A 25,732-nucleotide genomic window follows, 5' to 3' on the forward strand; every position below is an offset into this window, starting at 1 on the left:
CATTAAAGAGCTACAGTTTATTCCTTAGAGCCTTGGGAAGAGAGTTGTAGGAATAGAAAGCAACTCATATTCCCCTCATAAAACAGTTCAAGCCTTTATTACAAATCCCTTGAAAGAAAACATTACATATTCCACAGTCAGCCTGTCACTGTAATGGAAAGAAAATGAAGCTTGTAGTTCTTGTCTATCTTTACAAAAGAATTTGTTCAGGCCTAAATCTATTTATGTTTTAAATAAGTATGCAGTGCTTTTTAAAAAGTATGTAAAAGTATGAGTTTTCCAAAAGTCATTTAGGGCTGTAAGACCACTAACTTTACAGCTGCTGGCCTCACAAGGAGCTATTTTACTGAAACACATTGAACATATGCTCCTAATTAATTTACACAATTTCAAAGATGCTTATACAAAATCCTTCTGTCTGGGGTAAGGCTTTATGCTACCTTGGTCACATCTCGGTACTTTCCAGTTTCACAGAAGAGGAGTCTTCAGATGCAGATCACCTATCCAGTCCAGCTGGACCATCTGGGGTATTTTCCAGTCTTCTTTCCAATGCAGCTTGCTTTGACTCCTAAAAAAATTACTAATCCCATTTTTTATGCTTGCACCTTCAGTATTATTTCACTTTGCTGTACCATTCACTTTAACCCTTTAAAAACTGTAAATGAAGGTTGTAAGGGCTGATATGGCTGAAAAATGTTTCTTAATATGCAGTGCATATTGTGAGGGGAAAAATGTACTTATGAAGGCTTTAGTTTAACATTGTTCTGTAATGAAATTCTGATTCAAATAGAATATATTGTCTCAGAAAAGGGCTATGCACAACAATATATGCATTTTAAATTAAGGATAAAATGTGTTGCTACACATATATCAGAAGATATTTTGTAACATATATGGAAACTGCTACATATTTCTTCCAAATGTTATGAGTAAAAGTTTATTAATGTTTAACAACACTGTGAGTTTGATTTTTAACAGAATATAGGTATTTTATTTTGGCTTTTTTTTTTTTTTAGTCTCAGTTGTAATCTTGAAAATCAGTTCCCTAGCTTACCCTCTGAGCTCCCTTAAAAATGAAATCATTAGTCACATTACTTATCCATATTGCAAATTACAGATGTATCATTTCTTGGAGACCAGTAACCCACAAACCTCAGTGATCCTCTGAGGATTCTCAAGAGCTTTGCCAAATAACTACTGAAATTAAACTGCCACTCATTTAAATATTTAAAATATTATCAGTTGGCTTTGAAGACTGGGTATTGTCGGCAGTTTCTTGAAAATAAATACAAGTTGTGCTTCTGGAGTAAGGCTGCAATTACAGTTGTCTCAACTATCTGTCAAAATGATCTGTAAAGGTAAGCAGCATAGTACAGAAGGCTCACTAATAGAAAACCACACTTGGAGAGTAGTTTTCAGTGGCTATCAAAATTAGAAAGACATACTGAGTGGGTTTTGACAGGGATCTGCCCCAGAACCAGAGCTATTCAAGATGTTCCTAAGCAGTTTGTAAAATGAGAAAGTATGTTTTCAACTGAAAGCAGTCTGGTGTCTGGGGCAGAGGATACATGCTGTTGCAGAGGCTGAATAATTCCAGCAAATGCCAGAAATGGTCTGGAAAAAATGGGATGATATTCAGGTCAGGTGAAAGACAGGATATTATGCAAGGTCCATCAGACCTGTAGATACATACAGGACAAAGAGCAAATGACATGCTTTTCTGTAGAAAGGGGATGAAGAGCACCCGTGCATGATAAACCAAGTGAAAATCAACATTTCGTGCTATTGCAAAGCAGGAGAAAATGGTGCTGTGTTGTAGAAATACAGGTACAATTTGTAATATGCAAAGAGCAATCTTTCTCTCTCTTCAGTGTTAAGAAAGGCTGGAGTGAGTTTCCTTTACAATGTTAGCACGTGAGTACTGAGGTTGCTGCAAGGGAGAAGGGAATTATCTCTTCTCTCCATCTATGACAATTAGAAAGGGAAACACTGAGCTTAAACAGCAGCAAGGGCATTCCAATTGGACATTAGAAAACCCTTCTCTTCTGACAGAGGCAGAGTAACACTGGAGAGCACAGCACAGACCAGGATGCAAATCCTCTGTATCAGGTGAGGTAGTCATGGCAGGAATGCTGTACCTGCCGTGGGCGAGGAAGATGGATTTAACGAACAATAAGAGCAGTACAGTTAAGACAGATTTTCTCACAAAGAATAGGGGTGGTAGTCACTTGAAAGGGGAACTGCAAAAGTAGCTATCCAACCCCGTGGGCAGACTGCAGAACAAAGCAAGTGCCTCATTCATGACATGGGAATGAGAATGCAGGAAGGGGGATGTGCCAGTTGCTGCCACAGAAGGAGGTACCAGTGCAAGAAGGAAGAAAAGATAGTTTAGAGATGAAAATTAGGGAATGGATGGATATTTCATACTTGCTATTACTCAATATTAGCAATAAAGAAGACACTGAACTGTCTTGCACCCAGCTTTACACCCAACTAACTCAGTAATTGGTATGCTGCAGTGATGCCTTGAGAGGCTACCTAGAGCAGAGACAGTGTTAAAGGAATAAAGTAGGTATTTATTAAAAAGGCCTTCAAAGGGATACCTTGGGCAGTACAAGAGCACAGCCATGACTCCACCCAGGATGGAAGACAGGTCATGAGTTTTCATACCTTAATAGCTTTGCATTTACATATTGGGGTTAATTGTCCAATTACAGCTTCAGCTTATAAAGTCCCATCCTCCCAGACTGCCCTCCTCAGTTCGCTGTTGTTTGTACTTTTTGGGCCTGAAACTGTAACGGTGTCCTTGGTTCTCAGGCTGGAAAAGGATTGTTTTGTCTAACTAAACTATGAGGAGAACTTGCTAACACTATGTATGAAGTTCAGAATTATATACCAATGCAGTACAGACTCTGGACAATATGAAAGCTAAAAGTTAAGGCACCACAGTCAGGATGTAAGCATCTATCCAGTCTACTAATTTTTGCAAATAGGAGAAATTTCTAAGCTTCCCAAACCTCAGCCTTTCTTCTCAGCCATGGCTTCTAGTTCTTTTCCTCTATGACTACATAGTATTACTCAGAACACTGAAAGTTTTAGTGAGTCTTTAATAGTAAAAATTACAGCTGCCTTATCTCTCTGGTAGATCTTGGATGTCTTCCAATTACTCTTTATTTCCACCTGAAACAAGGCAAGGAGCAAAGCACGATACTCTGAATCACAGGGCTCAGTCCTGAAGGGAGTCCTGATAATTCTAGGGGAGATTTTTAAAACATGATCTGGCCTTGATTTTAGGATGAAGTCCACACTGAAGCAAGCACTAGGTGTTGCTCATGTCATCCTCAATATGCTATGGTAGTAGTTTTAACACAGAAGTTTTCAAAGTGGAGTATCCTGTAGAGACCATGTATTGGCACAAGTGGTGGATAACAAGTTTTCAAATATTTTCTTCACTTACTTGTTGCTAAGTAGGTGGAACTGCCATGAATGAACAGCCCCATAAATAAAGTATCCCATTAACCTCTGCAAAAGCTTTTTATCGGGCAAATTCTGCCTTATGGCCAAATTAGATGCTTAATGATTGTCACATAGTAAGTCCTTCTCAGTCTTTGAACAAAGTAATTGGAGATAAGCTTTCAAGACCTGACTAGACCCAGGTAAGGTGCTGAATTCTGCTGGCTGCTTAAAAATCCAAATTCATTATTTCCAGGGTTTCTTTTCAGTCAGTTTGACCTGGAAGACACATTTGGAACTATGACAGTGTGTATTTCAATATCTGCTTTGATCTATTTTGTGTTCTTCTCTGTAGGGATCTTCTCTGGAATACCTCTCAGGTCTCACTCCTGAGTCAGCACATAAGCGATTAAGCAACTGCACAGCTGTCTGGCAAATGTTACTTGGAAATAATTATTAACTTTCTTGACTGGAGGTATTGAGTCAGATTATTATACCAAAGAATTTCTGGATACATCTTGCATGCTCCTTATGTACTTTGCTCTTTGGTTATTGAATGACCCTGCAACCCTGCCCACAAAGCCAGGAATTCTGCAAGCTGAATCCTGGATTATATTTGTTTAAGCAAAAGGAAGGATAGGAAGTGGAAATTAATTCTGAGCCAATTTGTATTTGGACTGGATATCCAGCCACCTCAAAATTGAAGCCAAACACAATGCAGAAGGGCAGTCTTTTACCCAACGAAAATACAGCCATCCATCCACACCTACATGTGGCTGAAGCAAGATAGGCCCCTCCAGTCTCACCAATGTTCTCATTAAAGAGAAAAAAAAGCACCGCTTAAATTCCATTTAGGTTTGTGGAATTGGAAACCAAATGGGACTAGATCACATGGTGCAACCCCTAAGTCACAGGCCATTAAATTTTACTTAGTTGCTCTGTTGAGCTCAATAACTTTTATTTGGCCAAAGCACAGTTTGTGTTTTGGCCTCCGGTAAGGCAAGTAATCTTCTTTTGAAAGATAAAGAGGGACAAAGCTGTTATTTTTATTTACACAATTGAGTAAATATATGTTCTTTTTTAGCACTTGAGAACTGGGTTTTAGCTTGGAGGATATGCTCAGGTGAGTAAGGAGGTAACCTGCCAGCCAGCTGTCACCCACTAGGCTCACAAGATGATCCATGTCTTGCTGAGGAGAATGCATGGGGAAAGAGGAGGGAGGGGAATGCACACAGACACACCAGTCCTGGTTCAGCTCCACCTCATGCATGCAGACTCCTTTCAAGGACTCCATTTAAAAACAAAGAAAACAGCTCTTTGTCATTAATCCCTTAATTTGCACAAATACCTCAGATGTGTAATGTTTTCCAAACCACAGTTTTAAAGGTTCACATAATTAACAGAGTAATATAAACCACTTCTATTCCAGCTGAAAAAAAGATGTGGCTGGTGTTAAAACAAGATTCAAACTCAACAGACTGAAAGAGTGAATCACTCACACTTAGACATTGTGCAAGTTGATTTGAATCCTTTTTGTTTTATTAATAAATAAATTATGTTACGTAATAATTTAACTAGAAATATATTACCTGCTGATATCCAGATTCAATGTACAAACTTCTTTTTGGCAGGCTAATTGAGTGCTCTTTTTAAGAGATTTAAAATAAAGACACTCCTTTTAACAGAAATGGGATGCCTTATGCTTGATATTTTATACTTTGAACTTTTTAGAGCTCCATCTTTAATTTGCTGTTTCAACAATATCTAATCTAGGATTCATTTTAATTTTTATTTTTTTAGAAGTGCTACGCACCCTGCAGAACTTGCATGCAGAGTTACGAATCAGTACAACTGAACAGCCACTGGAGAGCAGTCTTCAAGCTACAGTTAAGCATACTGATCATACTTTGGCTATATACCGATGAGATTTTACCTTGCTGTGTTTCCATTGCCCATATTTATGTATTTTCTCCTGGTCTGGCCAGCTATTGTTTTCTAGTTTCCTTCCCCACAGCGTGGATAGACTAAAATAGCCTGCAGAACTTCTGGAGGAAATATTTTATAGCTTTATCCAGTAAAAGCTTGATACAAAGCCATTTAGCTTAGTGAATGTCTTTCCATTGACTGGAGTAGTTTGCTTCCAACCTTCTGGTTCACAGTCTCAGCGTTTAAATGACTTCACTGATGTTAGGGTTGATGAAATGAAGTTACTTATTACTTTTTATTCAGCCTGCCAAACAGTGTTTTGGTTACTGTAGTTTTCGTTGATTACTCCTCTGATGAACTTGAGAGAGAATCTGATTCAAAGCTCATGGAGCTCAGGAAGTGATAAATCTGGACCACTGTGTTTGCTGCTGCAGGTGTGATATGGAGTCCAGGCCTGCAATTCTTCCCCTAAGCATGTACAGCCACCAGAACCCAAACAGCAAAACTGCCTGTTCCAGCTGAGCTGAGGATTGAGACACTTGGAGAAGGAACCTAAAGGAAGACACCTTGCTGTCTTACAATGAAAAAAGATGATAAACATAACCTCATTATTTACAGCCAAAAATTTGATTCCTATTTTTTAAATGAGGTCTTTATTTCCCTGGGTGAAGGTTGCACCTGCCAGAAATTTGCTGAAAATAAAACATGGTAAAAATGTGGGTGTGAAATCCTGTTTGGAAAAATGGAGACCACCAAAAAATCAAAATAGTCTTTTCTGTGTAAATCCTGTCCTTTACATTGTTACAGTGTGCATTGCTGGCCATCTCATCCTAGTCAATGGGAAGTTTGGTTGGATATCATGATGAGGACGTTGCTGGACAAGTAGTGCAGGCTAGCACATAAAGTCCAACCACTTAGAAACACAGTAACAATTTGGTTAAAAGTTCCAGGAGTTTCCTACAGGCTTTGTCAGACCTCTGTGGTTTCTGTTTGAAATTACAGCAGATTTTTTCCAGTGGAGCATAGCAGCCGAATGTGTGCCCCATGTGCAGAGTGGGAGGTTTCTCACATTCCCACCTTGCAGTCAAAAAGTTTTCTGGCAGCAAGAAGTGCTAATTTAACAAATATCTTTCCAGTGCCATTTTGCCAGCAGGCAACCAGAAACATCTCTAGGTGTTCAAAACAGAGGTGGTGTTGGAAATGGAAAAAAACAAGATTTATCCAAAGAAGTTTGAGGCCACTCCTGAGGCTCTGACCTGGGAGGCCCCACCGAATTCTGCAGAAAGCCAATACCTGACCTGATACATGTTTTCTTTAAATAAATGCTAGTTCAGTTGCCACCAGGGAGAATAAAGCCTGTGTGTAATTTTGGATGAGGTCCCTGTATGTATGACAGAGAAGCCCCATGTTGGTTAATCAGTTTTCTCCTGTATCTCTTCCTTTTCCTTCTTTCTGTTCCTCAGTTCTTGTTTTCCTAAAGCCAAAACAGTGCTCATCCTGAGGTGGTTACAGGAATTTTCTTGAGGTCTGGTGAAATACCTTTCCTTGTTTGACTCAGTTTAATAGCTTGGTTTGAAAGGCAAAGCATGCCTGCAAAAGCACACCCTTCTACCCCCAGCCACAGGGATTTCTGTACAATTGCTCTTTGCCTGGCCAGAAGAGACAGCTCTTCAGAAACACCCTGGAAGGAAAAGGGAAGAGGCTGGATGATGAGCAGGGTGGTATTCAAAGATTAACCACCAGAATAAAGCAGATGCTTCTATTAACCATCTGGCTCAGCCACACCAAGGGCTGATTTGATCCAGAAGGCAGAGACACTACCTCATAGCCCATAACACATGAGTCAGTGAAAGCATCTGACAAAGATGATCAAGTAATTATAGTCACCAAAATGGTCAGATTTGTTGGTAGAGTCGGAGGTGGGACGCAGCTGATGCTCTCACTTCCCCATACACATGGGCCAATTGTGTCACCAGGGCTATAGTCAAACACTTTAGCATGATGGCTCGAGTCCTGCCAAAGAAATCTTTACTCAGTTAATCAAGAAAACTTTTTTGTTCTAATAATCATGTAGTGACTGTAAAACACAAATAAACTACTGAACATTTTGGGCCATATTCTTTGGGGGTCTTTTGCTGCTAGAGAGTCTGGTGGTCCTTTGCTGCTGGGCAAAGGGTCTGGTAAAGTAAGAAAAAGTGGTGACCACCTCAATTACACTCAGGGAGGTTATGGGCGTAGCACTGGCTTCTACAACACAGAAAATGTTTTGGAAGGAGTGTTGTTATTAGCAGATCTGGTCTCTTGAGCCTAGAGAAGCCAGAAATGAGGGTATCAGAAATGTCACTGCTAATCTGCCCTATAAAAAAAAAAACCCAAAACAAAACAAAATAAAACAAAAACAAATCAAAGCCAAACATAAAACAAGCAGACCACCAAACCAAACCAAACAACATACCCTCATTTCTTATGGCAACAGCCTTGAGAATATGAGCTGGTTAAAACTAGCCACTGAGGTTGAAAATATGTTTTGGTTTTTGTTTTTTTATTCCTTGAACTGTGGCTTATTAGTGGCCTTTCTTTCATCAGTGCTTGGCTATCCTTTAAAATGCAATATGCATCTGTCATTCTGAGTGGTGGGGAATTTGCTTTCTTGGTGCTGTGGCAAATGTTTTTGCCTGTATTGTAAAGGCACTGCCCTACCCAGCCTTTTGGTAGCTGGTCCCTGAGGCCAGCTCAGATCTGGTGCCCTTGCTTGGAACCTTGGAACCATGATGGGGAAGGAAATGGGTGAGAAAAAGCTGAGGAAGGAGGGGTCTGGTCCCCTTGGCTTAGGAGCTCTGTACAAGCCAAGGAACTCACCCAAGATCCATGCACCTGGCCACGTGCCTCACTGATTTGGACACTGGCTCTGGCTTGCAGACTTGATATTCTGGCTTGTCCTTGGCTTTGCCTCATTGCCACAGGCTTGTCTGGTGAACTAAGCTTGACTAACCCTGGTTACTACCACAGGACCTGCTCTGCTCTTTGTTTCTGGGCGCTGTAGTACTGCATCCCTTGTCAGTAAAATGGTTGCCCAGCCAGTCTGGCTATAGCCCTTGCCTCCCAGCCTCACCCGTGCTGCTCCCTCAAACTGGGATTGTCACAAGTGTTTGTTCAGCTATCAAATTTATGGCTGAAAGAACAGCGTGATGTCAAGCAATAGGGAAGTGATGACCTGTGTGAGACAAGAGTAATCTATGGGATTCAGTCTCCCGCTCTCTGATTGCAGCTCTGCTACCTGCGTAACCCTGAAGAGTCCACTAAGAGCAGGAGAGCACAATAAACCTTTGGCTGCTGTAGGATTAGCTAGTGCCATTTATGAGAGCCTGCCTGGCACTTGAGGATGTGTGGAAATTCAATGGGATTCTTTGGTATTGACCCTGTGGAGGTCAAGATCCCACTCCTGTCAAAATACTGTAAGGCTGACGGCATCCTTGAAGCATCAAGTAGAATGTCACTTGTCCAGGCCAGGGGCAACTGTTGCAAGTCATTACCAATTAATATTCATCTAGTCTGTTATCAGGGAACTAAACTGTGGAGCTGCCACAAGATGCCTATGTGATCTATTCCAGGGCTGTAAATTCTTAACATTAAAATTCTACTATATTTTGTCCAATCTGAAAAGGACAGAAAATAGATTACTCTCTAACTTTTTGGTGCAGCTTCTTACACATTTGAAGACTGTCTTGGTCCTTCCTTTCTTCCTTGACAGTATCATTCACTCCTATGTTAAAAGACCCCACTTTTTTCCCCAACTTTGCTTCCAAATTTTTTAGAATTGGTGATTTTCATGGCTGTCCTCCATCTTCTGAACATCCTGCAACAAACACAGTGCCCTGTTTGAGACCCTAACACTAAATCATCCATTAGTATTACTTCACCTACTTATAGATTATACCTAATGTCTGTACTACGTTTTCTCATTTCAGTAACAATATGCTTTTGTTGGCTCCATTAAAAGTTTTGTACTTATTTATAATCACAGTTCCTTATTCTGTGTTTTTTAAACTGATTAGTTCCACAACCCCCGCACCAAAATGCACTATTTTGAATTAGTCCCTGTTGAATTAATATGATTTTTCCCACAGATCATTTTATTGGAGATAATTTTTATTTCTAATCTAACTTATTTACATTCCCACTCAGCCTCACAGAAATCCCTCTATTATATCTTCTAGACTGTTAGAGGTAACACCACCTTGGATAGATCCATTCCTTTGCAATGGATCTTAACTGTCAGTCACATTTCAGCAAAAAGACATTAAATAAGCTGTCTTTCATTGTCATTTGCTAGTAATTACTCTTCCATTGAGTAGTTAATTAACTCTGGTTTTTCCTATTATTAATGCACTGACAGAAGGATTTCACAAGCAATAGTTTGTGAAATCTATTCAGGACTATCATCTCGCTGGCCTATCTGGTGTTGCTCTTGTGCGCTGTTGAAAATAATCTTTAGCACTGTGATACAGTTTCTACTTCCTATATAATTTCCTCCCATGTTAGGGATCAAAGGGATATAACCAAGTTGGTCACTTACTCTGCTTCCTGACCATTGCCTGCACCTGGAAATTTTGCAGTTGCACCTTTAATATAATTTCTTTCATGGTACATGATTTCTTTTTCAAATTCCCTTTTTTCCTTAGATCAGCCTTCCAGGAAATGTTACCTAACGACTCTCTGGATAACTGAAATCTGTCCTCCTGAAATCCTGTTGACTTTTACTGTAGTGCTGCCTCTTTCTAGTCCCAAGGAAATGTGAATTCTGTCATTTCCCCGTCACTGGCACCCACATTCCTATTTGACCAGCTCCAGCACGTTCTGTTTGTAGGTTCAGAGCCGGCACAGTTTGTGACAAACCAAAAGAAGGGCTACCAGAGTCTGACTCTGTCAACACCTAGCAAACAGTTAATGCATTCTAATGGGGCAATAAAGAAGTAATTTTGCGTATAATTCTTCTGGGTTTGGTCACAACTAATCACAGAACAATTCGTCCCAGGCACACAAGGCTGTGAGACAGCTTTCTACCCACTTGAAATACGCATGTAAAAACAACAGCATAAATTCTTACCTTACACTTAGCCACAAATAAAATGCAAAAGGATACATAAAAAGTGTGAATAGCATATATATAGCCAAATACATGTGCTGTTACAAAACAACACAGTTCCAGAAAAGCAGAGCCCTCTGTGGTCCGTATCTTGTATCTCTCACATTCTACTCGTGTGTTCTATGAGTGAGGAAACAATTTGGAAAAGCAACCACAGGCATTTTGATCCACCTTCCAAAAAAATTATCCAGACTACAGGACAGATATTTCTTTTCATTTTCCTGCTAAAAATTGTTATAACTCACTTCTTTCTTTGCTCTCTGCTATAGCCCTGAGTTCAGTGACAAGGAACAGATGCTGACTTACCACCCCATTTAAGTTAATTCATTGAATAGCTAACATTTGCTTAATGGGAACTCTCTTAACAGACACCATACCACTCTGTGAGTGCATTGTTTTTTTCCCAAGGTGGTCTTTTTTATAGTGTGAGAAATACGGGGTTGTTGTTTTCTTTTCTGATTAGTAGTCTTTTAGACAAGATTTATGTAAGGATTTGGGTGTATATTACACTATATTTAGGGATGGCCAAGAAAAAAAAGAACTTGTGTAAGAAAGAAGAGAACTCTTGTACTGTATTCTGATGTCTTTCCAGAGCAGCAGTCCCTGATGTCCTCATTCACATTAGTGAGTGGACTAAAGAATTCCAATGGGAGTACAAACTCTGCATTGTTGAAACTTACTCCCCATAAAGAAGATGTCTGTAATAGAAAGATGAATCTTGGTACACATCAGGACACTGGATGGAGATACATGGGTTTTTCTGTGTATGTGTATGAGTTGTGGCATTTGGGAAAAACCTGGCCTCCCAGTAGCTGCTCTTTTCTCTTTCTTTGGGCAGACTTTCAAGGCTTATCATAGAACTTGTAGTTCCTTCTCTGATACCCTGTTCAGGGAAAAAATAAACAAAGTCCAACAAATAAGATTTTAATCAGTCACATTTTTATATTGATGTTTCTCATTCTCATCAGGCCCAGTGACTTCTGGTGGTTTTTCAAACCTACCAATTAAATGTTGAAGCATTCTTTCTGTATGGTGTATTTTCATATCACTGCCATTCTTCTGGAAGCACTGCATGTGAACATCACCATAGGGAGGAGTTGGATATTTGGGATTCAGATTCTGTCTTTGTAAGCTTCTGTAAAATATGCAAACTTGATTGTCAGGTCTAGCAAAATTATGCTTTTATAGTTTTCTGAACTTCAACCACTAGACTTCTCAAAGAGCTGCCAGCCCTTAAAGGTTTCATTACTCCTAGTACATACTGAAATAATCATGTTGGGCAAAAGTGTTTCTAATCAGTCATGCACGGAGAATTCTCCTTTTCCTTCTAGTTACAAACCTGTTTCTTCTCTCAGGTGTTTTAACTCCAGTGGCTGCAGTCCAGTTAGCATCAGCTCACAAAGCTTCAAGGGACAATTGCATATGCTAACGTATCACGGGGCCTGATGCTTTTTGTATTCATGACTCTTTTCTCCCTGCTGGGAATGAAAAGGGACATTTATTTGGTGTTTCTTACAGAAACAATGTCCATAATTAGGTACCTCCAGTGCTGGCTGAGATACAAAGGAACATTTGTTAATTATTTCCGTGTGCTTGAGGAACACATTGCACCAAGGGCTGACTTGCTTGGGGACCACAAGCAGGGAGGTACTAGACTGTCACTGCCATGCTCCTTTTAAACAAAACAGTATTTGTTTTAGAGTCAGGGCTTGGCTTGGATCCCTGGCTGCTCTATCCAAACCCCAAAGGTATCCACAGCCCAGGCTGTCCCTGCCTGCCAACAGGTTCCTCCATCCCTGCTCACGGCCCAGAATCCCATATCATCAGCCTCTGCCCAGAGATGCTGCAGAAAGGCTAGGCTCCAGCTAACCATAGCCCTGCCCATGTGCCTGAGGCACCAAACATAGCCCACCATGCTCCCTAAAGCTCTGCCAGCATTCCCATTTCTTCACACCCATGCTGTTCTTGCACCAAGCACAGGAGGGACTGAGACTCGCATGCCTGGTCATGGTGCTGTTCCAGACTTGAGTGTCCCAGGCACAAACTTTTAGGATGGATATAAACAGTGGCACCAAGCTCAGCCTGGATCCTGCTCTTCCATCTGTTTTACTGCAGGGTAGCACAATTTCTCAGTAGTGTTGGAGATTGATGTGAGAGAGCAACATGGCACTGGCACTGCCTCTGCCTTTGAAACACCAGGCTGTGCAGAGTGCTGTAAAAATCACATCATGACAGCACCAGCAGGAATTGGGTCTCTGCCTTTCAAAGGATGAATCTTTGCCAAGAATTTAGCAAGTCTGACCACTTACCCACCCCTTCAAAAGTAAGCAGACAAGCCTTTGTGAAGAGGAAAAGGAGGCTGTTAGTACTTTGTGGGCTGGGCACAGGCCACAAATGCTGAACACAAAGAGCTCCAGCTGGGAGTCAGTACCGCCAGGAATTTTCCCCCCTTATGTACTGCAGAGTCAAAGAACTGATGACTCAACTTCATTTTCCACTGAGAAGGCCCCCTTGGAAAGAAATTCAGCCTGTTGGGAAGTAGTGCAAGATTTGTCAAGCCCAAAAGATCCACCTGAGAAGCAAGTGGTTCCCAAGTGCTGCTTATCTCCAGGCCCTGGCCTTGAGGCTCACTTTCCAGCACTATCCTTGAAACCTACTATTTCTGCTCCACCTGCTAAGTCACCATGTCAGAGCACTGAAGCTGTGGATCACGCCACATGCCTTCAAAACTTAAAGATAACTGTTAGAAAAACAGAATTATGAGACTCTCCCTCCATTCATCCTTTTGTCTCTGCCCACTCTTCACTTCTTATTTCCTCATGAGATCTGGTGCTTTTCCCCTCACTCCAACATCTGCACTTTCTTTCACATTGTGATGGATCTCCTCTGGACTCACCCTTCCCTCCTTTTACACATGTTTTCCACAGCTCCCTAGCTCTATGAAGTCAATGAATACAACTTTTTGCTGCCATTACTTTAAAACAACAAAGCAGAAAAAGAAGCTATTTCTACAGTACCTTATCCTGGGCCTACCTTGCTTGCCTGCCTGTATACACCAAAAGCTCCCCGGAAAGCACAGTGCACTTGGATGAGCTACCCATCCTCCACTGGCTCCTTTTCTGCACTCCCCAGCCAGCCCTGGTGAGGTTTTGAGCAACCCCTAGATGCCACCGTGGACTTCTCAGCTGGGGACAGGATCCAAAGCATTTGGTAGCTGCAGATAAGCAAAGTAAAATGTGTTGGAGTCAGCATTTTCCTGTGATCCATGGACACTGATTTAATGGAGTTCACAGCACCATAATGCACAAGTTGATTAAACTATTGGATGAGGATCATTCAGAAGAACCCCAGAAAAAATGAATAGAGTCAGTTTTCCCCTTTGCTGCACTGAATGATGCAGAGAAAGAGGGCTCCACTCAGTCCAATGACAACTTCTAACTCCGGCTCAGAATAGGATGCAGTGGTATTGTGTCAACTTTTACCACAGCTCTAGCACGAGTGATGCTATTATTGTAATAAAATTAGGGATACCTTTGTCATACAGTGAATAAAGCCAGCATTTTGAATCAGCTATTTCTACTTCTGAAGTAAGGCTACTTATTTCCTGCAAGAACTTACAACTGATTCACAAGACATCTTAAACCACACATAGTTACCTTTCCAAATTTCAAAGACAATGTGGTCACATCCCCATGTAACCATTGAGATCATCAGGACTGCAATATATGTGGTATTCAAGTGCAATAAGATTTCAGTGTATAGATGTTCTCCCCCCTTTTCACTTTTCCTTAACATTTAAGGTTTTATTTTTTGCAATCTAACACACTCCAGTCCTTTTCACCTACTACCCCTTTCTTCCTTACTCTCAATGACATTTATTTCCTCTCCAGTTTTCCCTCTCTGCTTCTTCTTTGCTCATTTTACATTATTTCCTGCTTTAGCCAGCTCAACTTCAATTAGCTGTGCTCTCCACCCTTCCTTCCCTGAGATACCTGTTTTTATCCACCAAGTAAATTTCTTCATATCTGTCCTACCTCTTTCCCCCCAGTTCTTGGAGTGGCAGCTTTAAAGGTAATGCTGCACATTCCCCCCAGTTCTTGGAGTGGCACATTTAAAGATAATGCTGTTCTTTGTGTCTCCTGGGACTCTGTCACACCATTTACTCACCGGACATAAAACTTTTACTGGACACCCATGCTCACACAAGCATCTCCTCTTCCAGGGATCCAAGGGGGCTGGAGGTGCAGATGTGCATCAGCCTGCTGTCTCCTCTTTCCCTGAGGCCTCGCCAGTTTTAGAAGCCAGAGCTGGGTTCACACGGACGTGTGAGAAAGTGATTAGGGTGTGGGCAGACAAAGCTCTAAGTAAGGTAGCACATGCCATGGTACAGGTGCTGGAGGCAGCAAGGAGACATCGGTGCAGCCTAGCACTCAGAGTGAATATTAATCCTGGAGTCCCTGGGGGCTGCTGGTCCAGTTCTCAGCTGCAGTCTGACATAAATTGCTGTCAACACCAGAGCAACTTAGGTAAAATCTAGTACCTGGGCCACAATTGAGCCTTCAGTCTTTTCTGTAAATGTACTTTGGAAGACTTTGGTGACAGAACAGTCTTTGTGCATTAAACCTGGAATGTGCCTGTGCATGCCAGGGGCAGACCTAGCAGGATTATGGTAGCTGGCTAACTGTGTCTGTAACTACTACTGCCAGACTTATAAATGGGACAGAAATTTAAACAAGTTAAAGGGGGCTTTTTTGGGTTTTTTTTCTTTTTTTTTTTTCTTCTTTTTAGCTTCAGTCAGCTGGAACCTGAACTGGGCTACACCCTGTCTGATTTCACTTGCCTGTTTCTAGTATTGACCAAAAATACAAGCACGAACCCTGGTAAAGTGTTCTCAGCTAAGCCTGGCTGGGATGCTCCCCTCACAGAAGTGACACAGATTGTAGACTCTTCTGGTCTGAATCACTCAGAAATGCAGCAGGAAGGAGATCTACTGCTCTGAATAGAGGAAGAGCAAGAGGTGCCTGTACCTGAGAGTAAAACCAAAGCTAAAGGTCATCGGTCAACTGATGCACTCGATTAATCAGGCAATTTATGGAAGGTATGAACCAGCTCCCCCCCTCAGTGGAGTGTTTTTGGGAAAAATAGTCAAGGAAAATGCTACATGTGAAAAACAGTTCTTGTGGGACACTGGATAACTGGGATAGGAAAAACACTGTTTGGAGAAAGTAACCAAAAAAAGGCTCTCAACTGCACACATAGGCCCCAGGGATGGGGGCTCCTCTATTACAGCATCAGGACTCACACCGTCAGCCTGACTCACCAGTTTTTTGAGCAGAACAAGAAAAAAGATAAGCCAATGAATGGACTGCCAAAGAAAGCTGGAAATGACACACTTATCTAGCCACACAAAGGACAATTTTTAAGGCTGTAGCTCATACACTGTTCTATGCACCTCAGACCTAACAGGAGAGTGAACAATGTACATAAATAAGTAAAGAAAGGAAACTTGCTCCTAACTCCCTCTAATCTTTTCAAATAAAGGTTTGTGCCTTATTTCTGGTATACAGAATTCTGAAACTCTCTGAATTTTCTATCCTTTTATTATCCTGTATCATTTCAAAACTGAGAGGGTGGTGCTCATGTGTGATGCCCCTACTCTCTGAATGTGAGACTGTACATGCATAAAGCAAGCACTTAGTGGGATGAAGTCATTTTGCACAAGTAGCCGATGTTGTCAACTTGATAAAACTGCATGTGCTTGTCGAGAAAAAGCTTCAGAAACAGGAGGCAGAAATGGTACAACTGGGATGATATCCTGAAACTGAGTAACTGTGATGTAATACAAATTCTCCATGGCATCACAGACGGTGTGGCTGCAAGAAGGGAATTTAAACCGAGGAAGTGAGGAGCGGCATGCAAGAAAGTGTTCACAATTTGAGAGTACAGTTCCATTTGAAGGGCAGCATGCTCCTAGACTCAAGTGTTTGGTTTTTTGTTTTTGTTTTTTTGGTTTTTTGTTTTTTTTTTGTGGTTTTTTTTTGTTTGTTTTTTTGTTTGGTTTGGTTTTTATTTTGTTTTAATAATAATATGGGATTTCAATGGCATTTGAATTTTTTTGATCATGTAACACAATAATAGAAAAATTAGCATTACAACGGTCATCTGCATACGCAGAGGCCCCATCATCCAAGCATGCATTGAGGGAACGGATGCGAAATCCTTCATGGAATAACAGCAAATCACGGGCAGGCACCTTCTTCCTTGTACGTACAGCGACCTGCTTGCCGCCTCGTGCAGGTCCAGTGCCTTATCAGAAGAAGAAACACTTGTAAATCCCTTTTTCCAGAAGCCTTTGGTCCGTTCATGACCAGGAGTGGGAAGGCTCGGCACCTCCAGCGCGGCCCCGCGGCGGTCCCGCGGTGACTCCTCCGCGCCGCGGGGGGCGCTGTGCGCCCGGCCCCGCTCGCCTCCCGTAGCACCGCCGGCGCATCCTGCGGCCCGACACGCGGCCAGGAAGTCGGGCAGCCTCACTCCCCCTCCTCTTCTTCCTCCTCCTCCTCCTCCTCTTCTTCCTCCTTCTCCTTCTCCTCCTCCGCCACGCCCCTCCCCGCCGGCTCTCAGCCAATCACCGCGCCAGCTTTTGGCCCCGGCGCATCTCCCGCCCCTTTAGGGGGCGGGGCGGGAGCGCGGGCGGGCGGGCGGCGAGCGCGGAAATGCCGCGGCGGCGGCGGCGGCAGGGGCAGTGCAGGTAACTCGGGTGTCGGCAGGCATCCTCCCTCCGTGCCCGCCCCCAGCGCCGGGAGCCTCGCCCCGGCGGCCGCGCCTCCGCTCCGGGATACCTCCGCACCTGGGACGCGCCCGCCGCCGGGAGGATGGCACAGCCCGCGGCGGAGGAGGCGTGTGGCTGCGGCGCCGCTGCCGCACCGGGAGACGACGGCGAGGAGATGAACGGCAGGAAGGTGGCTCTGATCACCGGCATCACCGGGCAGGTAACGGCGGGGCTCCCCTCGTTCACGTCCTCCTCCTCCTCTTCTTCCTCCTTCTCCTTCTCCTCCTCCGCCACGCCCCTCCCCGCCGGCTCTCAGCCAATCACCGCGCCAGCTTTTGGCCCCGGCGCATCTCCCGCCCCTTTAGGGAAGCGGCGGGGCTCCTGATTGGCTGCGGGGTCGGGCCGCGCGGCGGGAGCGGCGCCGAGCGCGGGGCGCGCTCCCGGGCCGCGCGAGGGAGAGGGGATGGGAAAGACCCCGAGGCGCCCGCAGGCAGCCGTGACTGGGGCCGGCGTGGGAGAGGGGCGGTGGGGGGCTCGGCGTGGGTCTGCCCGGCGCCTTCGCTCCCGGGCCCCGGGGCACATCCCCTCGGGTGCGTTCCCAGCCCGGTGCCCGCTTCCCTTCCCCGTTGGTGCCGCCAGTTCCGTGCCCGGCTGGAGCTCCGTCTGCCAGCCTCCGGCTGGGTCAGAGGCGGACAGACCACCTCGTGGTCTGCCTTGTCTGCCCCGCGGGTCTGTAGTGTTCTTCAGCTGGTGTGAGCGAGATGGGGTGCAATGCTTTTTTTGTCTCGTGTCTGGACTGTCTTGTAGTAGTCTGTACCAGGAATTCATGAGAAGTCAGCTAAACCTGTGCAGGGATGAGGTGTGAGCATCGCTGAAAAAGGAGCAGCACCTAGGAAAGACAGCACAAGGAGCCAGTGTTGGGACTCTTCATCCCGATGGTCTGCAGTGGGGAAGGTACCAGTGCAGGTGTGAGGCAGCCGGCGTGGGTTGTGACCTGATCAGGCTTGTCACTCAGAAGGGGTGCTTGTCACTTGCCACTGTGACACACTGGGCAGCCATGCATTTACAGTCAGTACCTGCTTTATACTGAAGCCTGAATGGATGACAACAGCGTTTCCCCAGGCCACCATTTGTATTTGTGTACATTCATTGCAGTCTCCAATTTTTTTGGCTACATTACTCATAGGGATAATGATGCTCTCAGAGTCTTGGTGCTTTGAGCAGAAGGTGCAGGAGAAAGATGGCATGGAAAGAGAAAGAAATCGCAATCTCCCTTGGAGCAACTTCTGCATGATGAAAAAAGATATGATGGTGGTGAGTTTTAACCTGGTGAGGTGTGCAGGAGGGTTGATATGTGCACTTTGGGCTTGTGCTGCTGCACTTCCAGTAGGCAGCTGGGATAGTTGGTTGGACTGTTTGTGCACACAGAGATCTGCATTGCTTTGTCTTTGCTGGCAAGTGGGTGCTAAATGAAAAGTTGTCCTGGACATGCTTACTCATATTTGAGGAACATCTTATTTGCAATGTAGATACCTCCCACTACCTGGAACAATTTGCTCTCCTTTCACATTGCTTATCTCCAGGAACATGCTGGTACTGAATGACTTCTGCTTGGAGGGTGTATCTCCTGTGATTGGTATAACTTGCTAAGTAAGTAATGCATAGTAGCCATTAAGGCTCATTTTAGAATCCCAGTGGAACAGTATTTTTTCTTTATGGCTTACATTTAGTCAGTGACAGCTTCATACATGGAAGAACTTCTTCCCCTTCAACTTTGACTTGTCCTAGTGTGTTTGCAGATCCACTGTGAGGTGCTGGTGTGGATTGTTGAGAAGTCCATGAGCGCTGTGAAAAAGTACATGTCAAAACAAACATGTTGCTCTTTTACTCTGAGACAGTCAATTTCTTTCTATTTTATAGTGGAAGAACCAGTGGGCTCTTTGTGAGGGAGTAAATCCAGAGACTAGCTTTTCGTCTGCTATCTGGAAGAACATGCACTGTGCTTTGAACATTCACCTGCTGCTTGTGTTTCACCTCATTATGCCTGGTCCCGTGTGTTTTTGCTACGCATCTTGGTCCACGCTCTTCTCATGGGTTAGCAGCTGTCTGCAAAGAGCAGGCTGGGAAGAACCATCCAAGGAGCTATCTGACAAGGGGATGTAACTATGTCTGAGAAGAGCAAAAACTAGTGATCTCTGTGTACTAACACTTTTGCTTGATGTTTATTTCTAGCAAGAGCACAGTCAGAGCTTTCCCAAGGACTCCTTTGGTGCTGTGTGAAAAGTCTTCCAGGTTGTTGGCAGAAGTGCATTTCTCTTCATCAAAGATAGTAAGTTAGAGGCCTGTAGCTACAACACTGTGATTCTTTCAGTACTGTGTTCTCTATATTACTTTGTCTGCTTTCAAAGCAGCTCTTCCTTCCTAGCTTAACTTTTGACAGGCATTCCAATTATTTATCATTGGAACATGTGGAGAACCAGAGCTAGGAAAGGCCTTTGCTGGGGTCCTGTAGTTCTCTGTAATTCTGAGATCTGCTGCCAGGATTCCTGGTCCATCTATTTTCTTAGATGAATTTTAAAGAAAGTCATGTACTACTTGTTTCTTACCCCTCTTTGAAGAGGCTCACCCAGAAATGGGAGACTTGGATTTTGTTTCCTGTGTGAGAAAGGGAGACTTGCATCTCCCTATCCCTGAAGAAACAGTGCAATGTGTTTTTAAACTTAGTTACCATGTGTAAAATGTACAAATATGCTGAAGTGGAAGCTGGAGCTCAGCCTTTGTCTCTCCCAGGCAATTATTTTAACAACTGTGCTAAAGAGTATTGGCCTGTTTCAAATGCTTCCTTTAACTGGTGCTCTTTCAAGGTGGGAGATAAAGGCTTGGATCTCTTCAGACTGAAGGTGGTATAGAACAGAATTGGATGGTAAACTCCCCTTATTTAAACTGCCCTTTCTGCTACAGCAAAAAGCAAGCCGGTGCGGTTGCATTGTATAAGGAACCTGCTTTTGTTTGTGTGTGGCCACTGTACTCTGAGAGTGTTTGCTGAAGTAATGCCCCGTAGGGCCTGGCACATAAGGATAGGTAAAATATAAGTATTGAGCTCAATGCGGACCATGACAGTTTTGGACAATTGTGGAGTAGGGCTTTTGTTGTTAGAGTGGTCTTGAGCGAAGTGAGGTGCTGCTTGAACTGGAACAGCCCTTCCTGAGTTGAGATGATGCCACAGCAAGTGTGCTTAATCATAATGCTGGAATCAGACAACTCATTGTTTTTCAGAAAGGCTGTGTAACCATGAACATGTGGAATGTTCACCTTTTCCACTGAAAAAAGCTGGGGTTTTCTGTCTAGGATGGAGAAAGAGTTGAGCTCAGATAGTTATACTTTGATAATGGAGCAATTGACCGATGATGCAGCTTTTAACTGAAACATAACAGAGATATGGCACAACTGAAACTTCTGATTAAGGGACTTCTAGTGGGGTTCATGAGACTTTACAGCATGCCATAGAAGGATGCACAAGTTGTTCTGTTTAGTGAGAGACTGGAGGCACATGCTATTTGCCAGCTTAACTTCACCTGTTAATGAAATCAGTTCAGGTGACTTGCTTTTCTTCTAGATAGAAGACATTTAGAGGACAGGTATCTGCAAGGGTGAATGTGTTACTGATAAGAAGGTGAGTTTGACCTCTGGCCAAATAACAGGAGGAGTTTGCTGCATGCATGGTGAAGCCACAAAGGAGAGCAAGTTTCATAATTCTGTGATCAGGACTTAAATGGCATTCCGGCTCCAAGGTCTGAAACTTTGTTTCTGTTAAATCAAAGCAGATGTATCAGCCTCTACAAATTCTGCATTCACCCTTGGCGTTATGGTGAAATCAGTATCATTCTAGCATTTGCATTGCTGATAAGATACTCTAAGCATGTAGGCAGTGGTGTTATATACTCCTTTTGTAGTATTGAGATTTCTCTTATCTTTCTCGCACCACAGCAGTGGGACGAACCACATTTCACTGTTTTGCTAAAATGACTTCCAGAGTGAGGCAGTTGGTGTGGTTAGATGGATGAAACACTTCTGAAGTGTCATGTGGGTATTGGTCTGTTGGTAGACTACTTGTGAGTAATGCTTAGCACTTTTTTCTTCATTTAAAGGGAAGTATTTTAAATTATGCAGGCCTCTTGTATGTATTTAAGTGAAAATACTTTTTTTTAAAAAATCTCAAAACAGCTTGAATATGACTAAGGGTTTTTTCACAATGCAAAATAAACATGCTGGACTTTTCAAACATTGGTAATTTGAAGAACTACTCTGTAAAAATTGAAGTTTTGAATCAAATACTAGTATTGCTAACAACGTAATTCTAGTTATGCAAACATGGCTTGTTGCTTATACCAGGAAGCTACTAAAGCAGTACACTTTTAAAGCATTGTTTTCTAGAGCTTGTGACTAAATATCTGTTAAAATTGCACTTAAATATCTGTTCAGAATGTCTGATTGTACTGCAGTCAGTCTGATTGTCTTTCTTATACTGATACTTGTGGAAGTATTTAGATATTTGACTTCTTGGAAAAGTACCAAGAAATAATCTGTCTGAGCCTAGCTATGAGGTTATATGTTGATGTTCTACTTTTCCCACTTGGCCCCTGGATTTTGAGCAGTAAATTATATTTATCTTCACCTGGTGCTTTTCTAGGAGAAGGCAGCAAGGTAGACCAAGATAGTTCAGCAGGCACTTCAAAGCTCGGTTTAGTATGAAGCAATGCGTTGGAGCTCAGTGTCAGTACATGCCCTGAGGCTATTGCAAACGGTGGATGAAGGGAGCAGTGGTGTCTCTGCCTTGAGAGTTCTTACAGCAGCAGTACAAGCCCAGCCTCTGCTCCATTGCCTGCAGTTCTGTCAAATACAGCTTCCATTTGGCAAAACTTAAGGCAGCAGCCTCAGAGATTTCAACCAAGCCTGAAGAGAACTTAAAGAGCTGGGTCTGCCTCTGTCCTTTGTATCAAAAGTTCAGTCACTTACAGCCTTTGCTATTCCTCTAACACACCGAACCCTTATATATGTGTACTGCAAGTTTCATGCCACAGTTACAGTTCACAGCTGGAGAAAGGTTAACTGTATCAAGAGGGAGGAAAAAAGATACTGAGAAAGCAAGATTTGCTGTTGTAAATTGAGGTCAGGTTGTTTGGTTTTTTAAAAATTTGTCTGTTGAGGTGAAACTGAGCAAGACAGACTCAGTGGGGCGAAGTGCAGTAATAACAGAATATGAGTCATTGCTTAGTATTAAAAAAAACCCCTGAAATGAATAGCTGGTATAGAGTCATATACTATAAAATTCTTTGGTACTCTCTGGCTAAAATAAAATAAATGTTACTTGGAGAAGAGGAAACAGTTAAACAATGTTTATGAAAGCTTCTTTCAGTATTGTGATCAAACTGTGAGGTGGAATCTGTGTCACTCAAGAGCGAGAAGATGTGTATACCTGAAAAACACAGGTAGAGAAACATTATAGCCTGTTGTACCAGAGACAGGATGTTGGTTTGCCAGGAGAAGGATAAAATCAGAGGGATTGGTTTTTCTCATTGAAATAGGAAGAGAATCTTTGCTGAAACTGGCTAAAGGTAAATATTAGCATTGCTGCCATTTCATTAAAACAAATAGTCTTAGTTTATGAGTAAAGCTAAATATTAGTATTGCTGCCTGTTCATTTAAACAAATATTGTCTTGTTTGAAGCCAAGTACTCTATTTCAGTTTCTGTCTCTAAGAAGCCAAGAGTTGTCTTGAGTGAGGAGTTCATGTGCATTGAACATCCTTATCATAGTTTGAGGGTGCAGAGATGTAGGAACACTGAATTTGGCCACAAACTTAAATGAAAGAAACTCCTTTTAAACTTGGGAGGGTATGTGGTTTTTTTGGGGTGGCTTTTATTGGATTGATTTGTTTTAAATGATGAGGGTGTCAAGCACAGAAGAAATTGACTATAGAAGGTGAGTGTCTGTCCCTGAAGGTACCCAAACCAAATTGGACATGTTGCGCTTGTTGACCCTGTCTTCAGAAGGGATCTTGAACTGCACAGAAGTCCCTTTCAATATAAGGTTGTATGATATTATGACCACTCCACAGGATTGGAAGTGGAACCACCTGCAGTTTGTGACAAGATGGCATAAGGGGCTTGTTAAAAATAATTTGCAGCAAATGAGTAGTGGCTCTGGCATGAAACGGAACTTTCCTAAAATATAATTCCAGGTATTTTCACTTTACAGCATATAAATGAGAAGTGCTGCTATTGATTGTCACCCAAAACTCTTGAGAGAAAGGTATTTTACTGAGTAAAGTACTATAACAAATACTGAAATGGCAGACTAGAATATTTTCTGAAAACAGAGACCCTATTTATATGAAATATTATTTATATGAAATATTTATCTGACAAAAGTCAGATGCCTGACTTTTGATCGCCTTCACTCCCTTTTGGAAAGAGGAGGGCTACTAGATAGACTAATTCAACTTCTGCATTAATAGCCATCTGTAAATACATGGTTCAATGCTTTACTCTTTCATATGGTTTGTACTCTACACCAGTATGTGCAGAGGCTTGACAGGGCTTTTGTCTTCTTCTAGGATTGGGAGTCCAGGACTTTGGTTTCTCTCTGTGCCTGCCTGGGGGTAGCCCATCTACCAAAGGTATTCCATTGCCTTTCAGAATAATGCAGTTAGTGATGGCATTTGAACATAAGTTACCTAGAAGATATTCACAACAAAAAGTATGACTGATACAGGATTAGTTCATGTGTGCCTTTATTTATTAACTTCCTTTTTTTCTTTCCACCTTTGCACAGCTTTGCTCAGTGTTTGTGACTGCCAGCGAAGTCTGTTCTTTAGCTGTGTACTGGAGAGGGAAGTTCTGGTAGCCTGGCTCAGCTAGCAGGCTTTCATTTCAAGGACCAGTGCAGGCAGTCTGATTCCTTGTGTTTGAACATGATGTATGCAGGATGTGGATCGAAAAACATTGAGAACTACAAGTGAATCATAAGGTACTGTATGCTGTGATGTGTTCCAGGAAAAAGAAAATGCTGAAGTTCATGTTAATGATGCTGAGGTATGAAACAGATCTACTCATGGTGACCAAATAGGGTTTGGGAAGATGACTTCCGCCAGGCAACATTTCTCATGACATCTGATGCTGTGGTTAGGGGGCTGTTTGGCATTACTACCTGGACTGTCCCGGAGAACAGAATACCCCATTGCCAGCAGCAAGCAGCTTGTTTAATATTTAATTGTTTTGGGATTTTAAAATTTAATTTAGATTGGTGACTGGTGGCATAGACAGAACATGTAGTTCTTTATTTTCTAAAGTTTTAAAGAGCTAGAGCCTCCTCTTCTCCATGTACCTACAACAAATCAAATCTGAATAGAGAACTCTTGTCAAAATCTTTTCTATGTGACTTGATCTTCTACCACTAAATTTTGGTCTTTTTTTTTTCCCTCTGATTATCTCTTTCAGATCCTTTTGTCTGTTGAGCTTTCTGCACAAGGGAGTCGCTTTCTTAGAAAATAGATAGCTATGCAGAAGGGCAAGGAAAAATGGAGCACTTGAACCTGCTGATGGCCTATGTGAGAAACACATCAAAAGCTACCACTGTGATCCCTCTAAATAATAAATAAAAAGTTGAATAAAAGGCTTTTCAGTGCAGTTGTGATACTGGTGTTCATCCTAGTGGTGCTTCCTGTTGCTCAAGACAGGACACCTTGTCTTTGACGAGTCCCAAGTCTGGGTTTCTTTGCACTTGCCTATGCTTTCATTCAGTCTGGGAGGCAGGAAGTACTTTCTTTCTCTTGGCAATTCCTAGCAACCTTATCCCAACTTCTTCAGACTTTTGGGTCTGGAGTAGAGTCCTGATTAAGTGACTGTTCTTACAAGCTTGTCAGCTCGGTTTCTCCTACACTGTCGCAGCACAACTCAGGCTTATTTTGGAAAGCACGGCTTCCTTGAAGCACTGGGTGGACGACAGCACAAGAGCAAGGCGGCAGCGTCGTCGATGTCCAGCTTCCTCTTCCACAGGTGTATGTTCTCTCTTGCTCTAAATCTCTTCTTGCTACTTTGGTTGCTTTGTAGCCAAGGGAGCAAAATAAAAAGATTTTCTTTCCCTTTAATATTTTTGTCACCTCCTGCCTATTTCATATGAATCCACTGGTTGTTTTTCCAGAACCTCAAATAAGGAATTCCTTTGGGTCATATGTGTGTGATCTGGAGGATGCAGTTATGTCCAAATCTTTCAGTTAAGCAAAACCATAGAAGGTGAGGTGAAAGAGTGGAATTCTCTCCAGTTTCCTGTTCCTATTACTGGCTTGTTCCTTTTGAGGGTGTTCACAGGCTTTACAACCTAAATCCACAATGAAGCTTTTGTAAAGCCTGCCAAACAAATTGATCTGAACTGGCTTA

General features: G+C 42.7%; 1 protein-coding gene and 1 long non-coding RNA gene across 3 annotated transcripts in view; both read left to right on the forward strand.

Moving 5' to 3' along the window:
- The first annotated feature begins 17,201 nt into the window (after nucleotides 1-17,201).
- Nucleotides 17,202-25,732, forward strand: part of GMDS (GDP-mannose 4,6-dehydratase) — a 409,290-nt gene continuing 400,759 nt past the window's right edge. For both annotated transcript variants that reach the window (XM_041475417.1, XM_041475416.1), the window contains exon 1: nucleotides 17,202-17,514. In XM_041475417.1, coding sequence (XP_041331351.1) covers nucleotides 17,398-17,514 — 117 coding nt within the window. In that variant the 5' untranslated portion in view covers nucleotides 17,202-17,397. The remainder of the gene's footprint in view (nucleotides 17,515-25,732) is intronic.
- On the forward strand, nucleotides 18,636-24,963 carry LOC121357798. The gene is made up of 3 exons (XR_005955778.1): nucleotides 18,636-19,623; nucleotides 24,129-24,323; nucleotides 24,794-24,963. It is a non-coding gene; the product is annotated as an uncharacterized LOC121357798 (long non-coding RNA).

This window comes from Pyrgilauda ruficollis, unplaced genomic scaffold (assembly GCF_017590135.1).
Source record: "Pyrgilauda ruficollis isolate IOZ18807 unplaced genomic scaffold, ASM1759013v1 scaffold35, whole genome shotgun sequence".
In the NCBI taxonomy this organism is placed as follows: Eukaryota; Metazoa; Chordata; class Aves; order Passeriformes; family Passeridae; genus Pyrgilauda; species Pyrgilauda ruficollis.